General features: G+C 34.0%; 1 protein-coding gene across 5 annotated transcripts in view; it reads left to right on the forward strand.

Moving 5' to 3' along the window:
- LOC106468400 (roundabout homolog 1-like) overlaps positions 1-15,317 on the forward strand; it is a 230,936-nt gene that overhangs the window by 112,203 nt on the left and 103,416 nt on the right. For all 5 annotated transcript variants that reach the window (XM_022397370.1, XM_022397356.1, XM_022397359.1 and 2 more), the window contains exon 2: positions 8,821-9,123. In XM_022397370.1, coding sequence (XP_022253078.1) covers positions 8,821-9,123 — 303 coding nt within the window. The remainder of the gene's footprint in view (positions 1-8,820; positions 9,124-15,317) is intronic.

The raw sequence follows: 15,317 nt of genomic DNA on the forward strand, positions 1-15,317 counted from the left end.
ACCCACCCCCCTGGAATTTTAAAAAGAAAAAATTACTAGATATGTAAAATTATTCTTCTATGTTATTGGAAAATCATAGGGTATTTGTATTTCGATTTTATAATTTTTTTCAAACTTGAGTTACTTTACCCCCTTAATTTTTATTTGGGGGCACCCTTGCTCTTGACCGATGCCGAAAAACTTCGCTCCATACTTTGAGGCCGCGAGTGTGCTATAAATGCACTATAAAAATGACCGTCAAGTTTCATAATTTTATCAGACATGAGTAGTCCAAGAGTTGGCGGTGAGTGCTGTCGAAAATTTAAGGGAGATTCTTATCTTGCTAAAACAACATGTGCTCCGCGAAGAATGGCATAGATTTTCTGGTGAACAGGGAATACGATCTTGAATTATTAGACCATAAGTACAGCTAAAATAAAATATTTGAAACAAGTAAGTTGATACTGTATCAGAATAACATTGTCAGTCATATAACAGACACCAGAGAGTACCGTTACAAAGTGAAAAATATATGCTCTGGCACACATTTTTCCAAACTATTTATTCACCGAATTCCTTATGGGTCCGTGATTTTGTTGGTACGAATCATCCACAGCAATAAAAACAAGTATGCCATCTAGCCTATATTAACTCCTTTAATTATTGCTAGGATTCCCTGTATATTTTAAACAGGTGACTTCACACAACTTTTTGTCAGTTCTTTACAGTGGGAGTTGTAACAAGCAAACACGTACAAATTAATCAATATATTGCTATATATGGACAGACCTGCACCTATAGTGGAAGGTGTATAAACAAGTCGACAATTAAGGATTAATAGCATAGTACTTACATAACATATATTTTGTCCCATTAATTGACTCTGTATAAACACCCATTGCTACACACACACACACACACACATATGCAATAAGGTTTCGTCCGAAAATTTATTCAATCACTTGTGGAAACGCAAATGTCATAATATCTTTCTATAATACATTACTTTTAAAGGCAGGAATCTGTAACCATTTTAATGTTAGAACAGGTTCTTCTTTGAACAGTTACGCTAACATGGCTCCACCTGGCTATCATTCAACAATGTAATAAATAAAAATAGCGAAGCTTGTACAATCCCGAAGCGCTGAAAATATTTTTCATTTTATGACAGCCTTAAATATTTGTTTCTTTCATGCTGCCAACTATTGTACGAAAGTGTTTACGTCAGCTACACATAGTTTTCCTTTGCTGCCATCTAGTGCACGAAAATGGCTATGCTAGCGAATTTATTTTTACTTTGTAAATACATACATTTGTACATACATTAAAATCATTACTTCTATTTAATGAGAACTATTACAAGTTTTTAGATGCATAATCGGAAATTAACTGAAACTAGACGAACGATTCTCTCAAAGTGGTAGATACTATAAACGTTTCATAGTATATGTTTTATTTTTCACCATTCAAAAAATATTAATAATGACACAGTTTAGAAACCTTAAGGTATCAAGTAACGTTTCAAAGTATCTATCAACCTAATTACTTACGAGATTATTATTGGAGTATATCTATTTATCCACAAGGTTGTATATAAATTTTTGTCACGTTATTGGATAATAATAAATATGCCAGTATCTTAATGTAAGAACTTCACTGGAACTTCATAAACCACTTTGTTTCACGAACGTGAGTTATTTCGAAGAGAACAGAAGCTTTATAAGGAGTGTAATTATTAAAAATTAGATTTTGATTTTGGAAAAAAAAACAAGAAAAAACATTAATGTGAGAAGACTACACATAAAATAAAAAATAAATAAATTATAAATGTACAATCAGGACAACGGGCGGGATTTGGAGAGGCCTGTTCGAAACGTCTTACCATCTACAAAGTGTAGCCTGTTCGAAACGTTTTACCATCTACAAAGGTGCAATCGAATTCAGTCTCATGTAGCCTAGATAAACAGAACAAATTAAGTGCAGGCTGATGTAGAAAATCTACTGGTTTAATTTCACGTAGGAAAAAAAAATGTAGCCCACAAGCTTTTCAGGGAAGAAATTTTAAAAAACATCTGACCTTTGACCAAGACTGAAGTCATGCTGTGTTGCGGATGTAACATTTTCTACTCCTCTGCCATACCTACCGTCTAAATGTGATGTCCTAGAGATGATGCCTGCAACCACCCTTGTGATCAATTAAACCAAGCCTAAGTTATTAATCTTGTTTTCACGTGTTTACTGCTCTTAGCTCAGGAAATATTTGTAATTCTTTATTACATAGGTTTAGATATGACCATGAAAATACGCAAGTACACAAATTAGAATTTTCGCAAGTTGAACGTTGCAAAATACCCGGTGTTTGAGGAAGGTACATGTCAGTGATCTAGTCACCTCTGTTTCGTATCGGCACAACTTTTGTCTAATATATGAAGCCAGTTATATAGGTACTTAAGTTACAGTCTTTGCGTTTCTATATGATATGAGTACCACTTCATGTTACTAGGCTATCCAGTCTTGTTTATGTCAAGCTTATCAACGAGACAGTGTTAAAAGTTGTGTGTAGGATTATTACACAAATGAGTATTAAAGCTCAACACATTAAACCAGACGTGTTACAAGAACAGCTGTACACATAAGATCATTTCACGCTGTATTTGTGGGTTTCAATCAAATTTTTGCGGCCCCTTTAGACATGACTGTCAAGAGGCCACCTACAGTAGGTGGTAAGTATGGTTAACAAGACTGAGATGAGGCCTCAGACAGCTATACAGACAAGCTTATCTGCCAAGACAAAACCTTCTTGTGTAAGAAGATTGTAGCCTGATATAAAGAACCTTTGTAATCTGCTTAGATTGATATTGAGCACTCTAGCTGTTGTGATTCATTTTCTGCTTGATTGTTTGTTGTTTTGTTTTTCACAAATTCCATGGTTGTTCAGTTGTTTTGCCATAACTACATATAATATAAAGTAGATTTTGTCAGTTGCGAAATGTTTGTTGTTATAAGCACATTGTTACTGAATAATAAAATATAAATGTATGTATGTATGTGTATATATATATATACACACACACACATTAGGACCGCACACGATCCTTTGAGGCAACACTTTATCATGCACACAGTTCATTGATATTCATAAAATGCAGAACCAGTCCTTTAAAACACTCAAATAATAATAATATATACTTATCATGTTAAGAATACTTAACACATTAGAGTATTGTATCATTCAGATTTGTACCGTCGTAGCAATTTCTAAAGAGACAAATAATCACGCTGAAGGAAGCAAACAAGGTTCAACTTCAGGGAGACTAGATAATATGAATTGTTTTCCAAGATATAGAGGTTTATTTATAATATTTTAAAAGAATATGTTTTAACTCTGCCCCAATAATGTTTGTGAGGATTGTTTGATTTTGGACAGCTTCGAAAGTTTTTTGTTCAGTTCCTGCCAGTCTTCATGAGAGACGTCATAAGAGAAGTGTATTTCGGCGGCTTGTAATTTGAGGATAGAGAATAATGGTTGAAGAACGCAATCTGGCTAGACAAACAGAAGAAATTCTGAAAATAAATAAGTGTTTTGACTTCATATTCCAGCAGATATTATCCAGGTTCTAACTGTGGTCGAACGAAGATTGCTGAATTTAGTTCATTAACAAGTTAAGTCTAAAGAAAAAAACAAACAATCTTTGACTTAACCTTATCGTATAGACCTATTATATTGAAACTATTCCAGCCAAATATAGTGTTTACTGTTCTTAATTGTTTAATTATTGGAATTTTTAACGCATAAAATGCTGGATGGCCCGGCATGGCCAGGTGGTTAGGGCGCTCGACTCGTAATCTGAGGGTCGCGGGTTCGAATCTCCGTCACACCAAACATGCCAACCTCCGCCTTTGTCTGGTCTCAAGTCCAGGATGAGAAAGGAGGAGGGTTGGGCGCGGGGCTAGCAACTCCACCTCGTAAAAACCAACCTGCTACAAGTAACTGCAACAACAACTTTCCGTTGGTGAGGTGTTGTTACGGCCCCATGCTCCACTGGGAGTTTACAGGAATAAAAAAAAAGATGCTGGACCAACTAATGAATCATTACGTGCTATACATAGGTAATTCTAAATGTTCGCCACAATTTATAAGTATCATTGAAATTGAAATATTCAACTTTCATCAAAATAACCCACTGTGAATATAAGTATTTATTCTATCCCCCAGCATGAATTATTTGCCATAATTGGCCGAAAGTGCATCACATGTTATGAAACATTTTCAATTTTGCCTTGAAAGCCAGGCACAAATCTCATCAATGTTGCCCAGTTGTGAAGGCCGTTATCATGCAGGCGTTGTCGAAGCAGAACTTTGCAGACGACAATTTATGCAGCATAATGAAAACACGCTGATTCATTCAGGCCTAATTGCAAAAACTTTGCTCAAACCCGTAAAATGAATATGAACATATGGTATAAGATTTCAGTTCCTCACAGATGAAGAGAGCCGCAGAGTCGTTTAGGCAGCAGAAGACAATTTTTTACAGCACACTAAAAACACGTTTATTCATTTAGTCCTAATTTTCAAAAAATGTTGGAAATCTCGCCAGAATTCGAGGGAAATTTTATGATGAAGTTAGATAGGTGCATACTTTATACACACATATATATATATATATATACATTAAGTTTTGGTATGATCATATAATGATGGGCTGTTCTATTTTTAAACATATACAATTAAAGAATTTCTAAGTTTTATTGATTTATTACTGGTTTTTAAAATGAGATCAAAATCTTCAATATTAAAACTTTAGGATTTATATGTAGGTTCTAAGATGTAAGCTAAATATGCTACGTGATAGTGATAATTAATCAGATTTTAGTAAACTTGAAACACAAGAGGGAAGGATAGATTGAAACAATTATTGACTGGTGATTTCGGGAAACAGATAATTTGTTGCTTACTTAACCAGTCAATACTTGTTCGTTGTTGCATTTATACAGGAGTTGGGCGTGACCCTAGGTTTAGCGTGTCTAGATTGCGAATCCCAATATTTTTTGGCTCTCGACTCGATAACGCAGAAATGCACTCCATACTCTGGGGCCGTGAGTGCGCTATAAACGTGAAGGTCATATCCTACTATTCAATCAACAAAGAGTAGCCCAAGAGTTGGTGGTAGATGCTGTTGGCTATATGCCTTCTCAGTAATCTATCATTTCAAAATCAAGAAGGGTTATGCTTAGATAACCCTTGTGTAGCTTTGCGCTAAATTCTGAAACAAATAAACCAGCATTTCTTCAGTGCAACGTTTCAGCTTTAATATAATAACCTTTAAGACATTTGTGTAGATTACAAGATCTTGAAATTCCCCTTTACCCCAGCAGGTTTACCTCACTATTTTATTTGTTGTTTTTTTAACTTTCGTCAGATTTGTTTTGTTGTTCCCTACAGTCTTCAATAATCGATTTGTAGAGTTTATTTCCCCGAAAGGGGACCAAAGGCCGCTTGAATGGGTCACTTATTTTAACCACTCGCACCACTATGCAGTAGTGTGTTTTCTGTCAGTCAATCAGTAGACACTAAAATTATATCACATAAGGGACACTTGACGTTGCAATTTGTACTGTCGTGACGTCAGTAAAACGTGTGCGTGCCATGAATCACGAGAAGAATTATGCACTCTATAGGACACAACACAGCATGACATATGAACTACAAAAGCAAGAATTAAAAATATTTGTTACTATTAATTCTGGGTATAATTACTCTTGAAACAGAAAATTTTCGGAGACTCTGCGGAAGTACATCTAGTATATATAGATCTGTATATTCAAGCTTGGTGGAGTACTTGACATGGCTTTCGTGTAACTTCAAAACATGTTCTACTAATTGCCTGAAAAAAAATAACAATTCTACAGGGTGTCCGAAAATCTGGAACCATGGGCACTTCAATGAATTTTACAGAATGTGTTCCACATGCTATTCTTGTAATTCGTTTTCGCGAAATTCAAAACAAACAAACCAGAACCTAGTAATTCGAATAAGTTTGGATTAACAGAAAGATTAACTCGACCTTCTTATGCTTTGACAGCACCATAATCAGACATGTATCTGAAAGTAAGCAAAGCTTCATATCATCTATGGTTGCAGACTTTTCGGACACCCCTATTATTATTTGAAATCATAGTACTTTAGATACATCTTGGTGAAAAATCGATGATTTTATGCAGTCGCATGTAAAATTGCATGTCAGCGTATCATAACATTTTATGAATGTTGTCAAATCCAAACACAATTGTTCGCTGGAGTTATAGTGTTTAACATGTTACAGCCAATTCAACGAAAAAGCAGACCTAGCTTTTGGTATGTGCACAACATAACCGGTGACTTCTTCACCAATTAAGTCATTCTCTGTTTAGCCAGTTTCAGAGTTATTCTCATGCATACCAAATAGACAGAAAACAAAAGGGAGTCCTAGGCTTTTCTAGTCGAAGAACGCGTGATACTAATGCTCCATTCGACATGGTATGGAAAGCCAGAGGTCTTCACGAATGGGCGGTAGGCGTTGTTAATATCCTATATAAAGGTTGCTGTTCTCTAAGTGTAAAACTTCGACGCTTTTCATGTTAATTTGACACTAGTAATTTTTGTGAATTTTGCTTTATTTTCAAAATGGTATGATACTTTTTTGTTAACTTAATATGCGTACAGGATTTGAATTTCCATATTCTTTAATGTGAAAATACCAGCCTGGCAGTAAAGGTCATGAACCTTGAACTTGCTTGCTGCTTTTCACATGTTGAACCTCAAATCCCCGCTTCTCTTGCACGTGCACAAACTCATTTTAATAGGAGAGAGAATCTTTATGGAATTTCAAGGGGTATTACATTGTCTCGTTTTTCTATAGCATCGTTTCCCATAACCAAAAGCCCATGCATTGTTAGAAATACGTCCATACGTGTTTTATTACCCTTGATATTTGCATAATATATTCTATTATATTCACTCCCTTCCCTCTTTTCCCTATCGTGGGAGGGTTGGACAATCCAGGAGAGAGGGAGAGGGGTTTGCGGGTGTTTCGTTCACCTGGCTTATCTGTATTCTGATTGTATGAAGCCTTTGGATTTTTAAAACGTGGATCTTAGATAAAGCATCCGTTAGGGATTTCCAACCGAATACAGTTTCATTTATTTCATTTCAAACACGCCAAATCTCATAAAGACTCGTGTTTTCGCAGAAAAATGTGTATTATTATTAAAGCAATATGTTTACGTTTTTAATATAATTAAACAAACAACAAAAAACGTATTTTCTAGTTCGTGGCATTTATATTAACTCCATGACGTGTTTACTTATATTGTAAAAAGGGCCATAATAATAAAAATAATGTGATTTAAAAATTTGTTCATATGGTGCAGCTACATTATTGCACATTATAAGTATAGGAAACCATACTTTCCAGACTAACCGTGTGGCGGCGCGGAGTTCAGTAATAGTCTCCTCAAGGTGTTTTGTTTGTTTTAAGTTAAGCACAAAGCTACACAATGGGCTATCTGTGCTCTGCCCACCTCGGGTATCGAAACCCGGTTTCTAGCGTTGTAAGTCCGCAGACATACCGCTGTGCCACTTGGGGGCGTCTTCAAGTTGAGAGCCATGGTTTTTGGAAATATGCTTATTAAAATAGTAAACGACTACTTGAATCATCTAGAGACTTAAACATCTGGGTATCTGTACCTAGTTCTTTGTTTCGTTTGTTTGTTTGATATCAAGCACAAAGCTAAACAATGGGCTATCTGTGCTGTACCCACAACGGATATCGAAACCATTTTTTTTCTACTTATAATTTGAATAAGTTGCTACTGTTTTAAATGAGTCTGAATGCAAGAGATTTATTAAATGTTACCATTATTAAAAATTCCAAAGCCTCGACCTTGTTTTCTGATATGGTAGGTTAGGAATTACAATAGCGAGTGTGTTATTTTTTAATGAACGATTTTAATTTCAATAATTTTAATAACGTGCCTTCTCTTCGTAGCTGACCTGGAGCTTGTTCACACAAAAATAAATTATGTCCACACCAATGAAACTGGAAGCAAAACATGTTGCTAAGTGCCATACCCACAGAGTTGTGTCACCCCCAGATGTTGCTAAGCATAAAAATGTGTGTGTCACAACAAAATGTTGCTAAGCAAATGTATATAATCACAGAGTTGTGTGCCACTACCAGATGTAGCAATATATATATATATACACCCACAGAATTATGTTTCACCACCAGATGCTGCTAATCAAATATATACTCATAGTTGCATGTGTCTCCAAATGTTACTGAGCGATATGTATATGTGTGTCTACTGACAGAGTTAGATAGTGTACCCAGTGTCTCATGTCATTACCAGATATTGCTAAGTCCCGTGTTACCACTAAACGTGGTTAAGCAATATTTATATCCACAATGTTGTATATCACCACTACATATTGCTAAGCCATACATTTGTAACTATTGTTCCATGAAATTGGTGTTTGTACTGCATATAATACTTAATGATTGTTCATAAACGAATACTATGATATTTTGTGTAGCTTTCACATCCCTACCAGGTAGTGAATTAACTATTGTCTCTACAGGTTCTGCATCGTTATGATATAAATAATGGAACTTTATTAAATCTCATTCTATTGTTACATTTCACGAGTTTGCATCAGTTTAATGGAAACAATTCTATTTGTTAACCATAAAGCGATTATGTGCAATTGAAGAATGAGGTTATTCATAATTGAGCAAATTAGAGTGTTTTTTTTTCTTTCGAGACATACATTTTTAACTCTTGGAATCCTTTGTTATACAGCTCAGTCAAGAGCTCCAAGAATTACGGAGCATCCCAGAGACTTACTGGTTAAAAAACAACAGCCTGCTAAACTCAACTGTAAAGCTGACGGTGTACCGACCCCGGTAATTGAATGGTATCACAATGGAAAACTGGTAGAAGGGACTTCCAATCGGATTATGCTCGTTAATGGCGTTGGCGTGGCACTCTTTTTTCTTCACGTCCTCCACGGCAAGAGGGACCAGGACACGGGGACCTACTGGTGCGTTGCACGAAATCATTTAGGTGAAGCAAGAAGTCGTAACGCAACGCTGGAAGTTGCAAGTAAGTTTTTGGAGGGATATTAAAAATATTTAGGCGAAACAAAATGAGCACTGTTAGCCTATTATACGAGATCATATACATCAAATTATGAGTACATTAAGTATATATGTACTGTATATCCAACATCACACTGGTAGTTGTGGCTAGAAAGATTCCCTTTTTGTTTACATGCAAAAACAATTTATGATTGTGTGGTACAAGACAAAAAAAAAAGAGGAGGGGGAGGATTATCCATCACATAATTTGCTGGATTTCGTCTATAAAGATGACTTTCAATTATTAAAATAAAGTACCTTTTTTTTCAAGGAGAACAAAATTTGTTATATATATATAAACCAATATATATTTTACCATTCCTTCGCTATAACGAAAAGAATCGTTGTTGATATATAAATAAATGGAATATTATGCCATACCTTCTCCTTGGGTAAAAGTATTGGGGATATGTAAGTACATTGAAAACAACCTACTCCTCTGGATAACAGTATTGTTGAAATGTAAACAAATTACATCTTGTGTCTTACCTTCTCCTTGGATAAAAGTATTGTTGATATGTAAACACATTACATTTTATGCCTTATCTTCTCCTTGGATAACAGCATTGTTGATATTTAAACTTGTAAACTTCACTATTTGCAGAATTATGGAACTTTCAAGTCAGATTTTATTGATGTTCTATGGTTTAGTCTAAGCCAACTTTTTTTATTACTATTATACATGTATGTTGATAGAGATTAAACTTTAAATATTTTATATTAATTGCAGTCAGACGAAGAAGGTTCGTTACGTAATCAATGAACAAATTCATAACAAAATTATTTTTAGGCTTTCTCTTTTCAGTGTGTGTGTGTCGCTTATTTTGTTGTAACATTAAATGATTCGAGATATCTTAACTCTGCTGAACGTATCAGTGTGGTGCACATCTGCAGCATTTATAACAAACAAGACAAAAAAAGTGAATGTCTTAACTTGCGGGAAACATAAAGAGACACAAATTTTTAAAGTCTAGAAGAGTTTCACAGAAATGATTTGAATAGAGAAAAACAAGTAGCGCCACATTGTACATGACACACTATTAGCAATTAGTGGTTCAAAACGTAAGTCCTTGTCAGGATTTTATTCTATTATTTCCCTTTCTGAGTGCCGATTACGATGTTAGGATCGTTGTCGTCTTCGATATCGCCGATAGCATTTGACAAGTTAGCAAAGACGACAGATTTGATAAGACCGACCTGTCAGCTATGGGAATTGCCCGTTAGGACCAGCCTGATAAACAGCGGGATTTCTCGCCCTCCCTGGCAACACTGTCCTCACAGCTAACCACTACTGCTTATTAGAATTCCACCCTTAGATCATGAAACGTGCTTGGAATCTCATTAAAAGACGTATTTTATGGAGGGTTTTTCTGAAAAAAAAAAGTATAGGTGGGTGCTATTGAAGGCCTGCAATTATTATTAGCTGTTTTACAAATGTTAAAAGATTATTATGATCTTTATTCAACCACATTTGTTGTAATGTATATCTAGAACAGTAAATTAAAATTTTATATAATTTCCAGGCTTTCTAACGTATGTTTCTGTTACACACAAATAACCATATTTCTAATTGAATATATGTAGTTTTGAGATCCCTGTAAATAATCACATATGCAAAAAAGAAGAAGAAGACGTCAGGCGACTCTGAATTTCACTTCTAAACAAAATAATAACCAACAACACAGTAACACAGCTCACACCACAATTTCGTTCCAAAGACCAGTTAGAAAACTTATGCAAAGTTAGAACAACTTTTCTCTCCCCCGCAGTGTGTCTTAATAATACACACAACGAAATGGATTAAAATATGTTTCATTCCATAAGCTAATCCATAACTACTTTTAATCTCAAATAGTTAGCTTTCATCTCCAATATATCAGATATAACTTTCCCCTTCAATCATGGATTTGATTGTCTCCAACATAGCAAATAATAATTCATTTTTTTTTAAATTGAATCCTTCGAACATTGGAGAAGAAAGATATTTCCGTATTTACGTACTGATCCAGTCCATGATTAGAGGCAGTAAACTGAAGTTTGATTCACCATAAAAAACAGATCTCGTAGCCACATAGCATCACATTAACACTATTCAAGAAGAAAAAAGCTCGTCATAACACCATTGTAAAAATTAGCCTCCAGAAATTTATGCTTAAGTGATTCAGCATTGCATCTCATTGCCTTTAAGCTTTGTTTGGTTACATTCAGAACGTCGTTTAACAGGTTAGTACGACTCATCTGAATTCACAATTTATGGCTTAGACATAGATAGCATTGTGGTATAATTCGGTAGACTTGGAAATACATATACAACAAAATCAATGATCGAACTTATTCATACGTGCCAATATAAAATATTTATAAAGTCGAATCGTTCGTTAAAATCTGGTATCTTCTCAACTTGAGTATTTTTCACACTCATTTTACAATATCTGGTTAGAAGCAAAATTGCCTATGCTAAATTATTTGACATTAAATACAGCTTAAAAAAAAGAAACACACAACTACATTACAGAATTTATAACTTTTTGTTTATAATCTTGCAACGTAGAAGAATGATAGTCACATAATTAATTGTTGATATGATATGTGTTACGATAGTGAAAAAAAGGTGGACATTCAGCTTGGAGGTAAATTAGAAAAACAAAGAACTGGATTAGACTAATTCAGCCTTACTAAATTGCAATAGAATGGATTAAGAATCTTTCATACTACAAGCTAATCCATAACAAATAAAGTATTGTTTATGGCTATAATATATCTTAATTTCCGTTTTAATTGCAAATATTGAAACAAAATTTAAGCTGTTCTTTTTTTTCATCTCACAGATAGTCAATTGTAATACTCAGTTATCTTTGACAATACGTCGATTTATTTACTCAGGTTGTGTTCAATTTCGATGGCTAATATAGACGGTCATGGTTGTGTTATATTTATTTCTATAATGTGTTTGACTTTCCAATTTGATTTTCAAACATTAAAATACAATTACAATTTACTGGGTTACTTTCTTCGACTGTAAATGTTTTGTAGCTTTTGAAATCCGATATTGTTTAGGACTTCTGCTTCAAAAGTTTTGAATACGCGATAGGCCTACTTGCTCAGGTCTTGTTCTGTTTCATTATATAGCGAACCCTGAACTCTGTAAAATTTCTAATCCAAATAGATTGTAAAGTCCAAATGAAAAGGTAAGAGAATGTGCTGCGAGGTAAATACAAATAAAGCCTAAATGCACATTATATATTGGACCTAATTGTTTCATATTTAAGTCTAGTCACGATAATTATTTAAATTGTGTATTTCAGGTAGCCATGTTCTTAGTTTAGTAAACATTTTGGCACTTCATACGTTTCCTAGAAAGATATGTGCTATATACGCTCTTTTTAGCTTTCATACGTTATGTTGAAATCATAGGTAAAATTATTGACCTCTAAAATTATAGAGAAAAATTGCCACGCAAATTAATAAGAAGAAAATTAAACTAAAACACACCACTACTTGACATTTCACTTGGGGAAGTTATACGCTTAACACAATGATTAGGTGCTGTTCAGAAACAGGAAATACAGTAATAATAGTCATGAAAATATCCTTGTATAGATGTTATCAAACAAAGCAAAAATTAAGAATTTGCTAAAAACAAGAAGTTTAATAAAACGACAATGCTCTTAGCATTAGTCATTCATTGTGCCTTTATATAGAATCTGTGACTAGTTTGTGACACCATTTTTAAGTATTGTACATTAAAAATGATGAATATTTCCTTAAAGAATAACTCATATAACTAATAAGCGATATGTTATTAATTTAGCTTTTTCTGCTTCACTAACAACTAATCTACTGAGCCCTTTCTTTACATTGCTTAGAGAGGGAATATTGTATTAGATTCAACAAATTAAATATATTAACGTCTGCTGAACTTATCACAGCTTCAATGAATATTCGGTTTTTCTAGTTTTTAGTTACGAACTTTGTTTGTAGGAAAATTTGAGCTGAATAAATATAATTCCTTTTAGTATACACGGAGCTGTAAACAACAATGAAATTAATAAGTTGTAATTAATGCAAGAAAAATATCACGATAGTTTAATCTTCAAAGTGATGACGATATTAATAGTAATGTAAAAACCAAACTTTTATAAAATAATATGAACCTGTAATATGTTTACAGAAAACAATGTTTATTATTTTTTCTTTTGTTTTGAAATCACTCTTGTTTGTTGTGTTACCTAGAAATAATACAATATATCCTGTAGTACCAAATAAGCTGGAGCAGCAAGGTAGGTAGGTATATTCTTTACATTTGTCGCTACGTTTCAAGTGAAATTACGTTTTATTTTCGATTTTAATATGTCGTAAACTGAAGAAACCAGAAATATCACCAGTCTTTTATCATTTAAGTGATCTAAATGGTTACATACTAAACAATAAATTAACCAAATTCTGCAGAAAAACCAAGATGGTGATTTCATATTTAGTTAAAACGAACTTTCTAGAACAATATGTGTTAATGTAGTTCTTAATCTTTTCATCTTTTCAGCAGGGGATGATTATTGATAATTTGGTAACCGTTAAATCATTAACCTATATTCGATGTCTCAAGTGGATGATAAAATAATTTTTTTATAGATGAAATAATTATGCTTTTATGACCACCAACGAATTTTATTTCTATCTTAAATATAAACCTAACTTTAAACACGAATATCACGATCTACTTTCGTAGTTGAATTACGAACCACATGAATAAAATGGAAGTTTTTAAAGCATGTAACAAATCTACGATGTTCAGCAAATAACATATATTTAGTGTATACATATATATTATGACGACATAGGAATACGAATACTCATTCTTTGCTAAAAACAACGTTATATAAAACTTATGAAAGTGAAATAAGAAAAAGGTACAGACTATTTGTGTATTTTGTGCAAGCCTATGTTGCACAAATTAAGTTGTTTTGTTTCTGTTAAGCACAAAGCAACACAATGTGCTATTTCTGCTGTGTCCACCTCGGGTATCGAAACTCAATGTTTAGTGTCATAAGTTCAGAGACTGGGGGGACACAGCTTAAGTATTCTTCGTGGTAAGGTAAAGAATATCTAATAGAAGTTTCAGTGAGTATGCGCAGCTGTGTGTCACGATCATTCAGTTTGTACTAGAAAAATTTGAAATATAAAAAGTAAAACTTTTTTGTAAACACTTAAAAATGAATAGAAATTCCTACAAAGAACGTAACGTATTAAAAACTTATGGTTGAGTATGCTCTAGCATATGATTTTTGTTTTTGAAAGACTGGACGGTTAAAATGCACCCTCCATACTTAATCTCAATAACACTGTAAACTCGAGTAACATGAGATTTAAAAGAACGACCAGAATATAAAGGACCACATAGTCCTTCAAAGTAATACCTTCCTACGAACATCCAACTTACAATGGCGATATTCAGAAACATGTGTATCGTGTGTTTCTTCGCATGTAATATTTTACAAAATGTTTCCATGTTTGTTTGTGATGTAGAAATAGGAGGATCTAGTCAAAACAACTAAGTAACTAAACAACTCGGAAAATGTTTTGCTAAAGTTTTTCAAAAGTATCAATTCCGAATCTAGCATTGCGTGGTCACCTTGTGTTTTGCAAGTTGAAATCAACCACTCACAAGAAATATTTACTACACGAACATGATAGCAATGTTACAAAAGCTCACTTGTCCTTATACAAGTAAATAACTAGTAAGCATGACATAGGACGATTTGATTATTCCTTTGGTTTCTTGCGTAGTTTTTTTTCTTCTGAAATGAATACTCTTAACAGAATTACGGGACTGACTGCTACTATTATTAACACACCTGCACCTAAAAGTGCGAAACGTCTTTGGTATCACTACGCCTCGAAACCAAGTGCTGTCACCAGAGGGCGCAGATTATTAATTTTGAATGTTTATTATTAAACATAATAAGCTATCCGTGCTCTGCTCACCTCGGATTACGAATCCCGATTTTTAGCGTTAAAGTCCCAAAGATTTACCAACGAAACACGGGGGGGGGGGGGTGACTATTAAAAAACGATAGTTTTCTTAGAATGCCCCCCCCACGTGGCACAGCGGTATGTCTGCGGATTTAAAACGCTAGAAACCGGGTTTCGATACCCGTGGTG

The sequence above is a fragment of the Limulus polyphemus genome, unplaced genomic scaffold (genome assembly GCF_000517525.1).
Source record: "Limulus polyphemus unplaced genomic scaffold, Limulus_polyphemus-2.1.2 Scaffold88, whole genome shotgun sequence".
Lineage (NCBI taxonomy): Eukaryota > Metazoa > Arthropoda > Merostomata > Xiphosura > Limulidae > Limulus > Limulus polyphemus.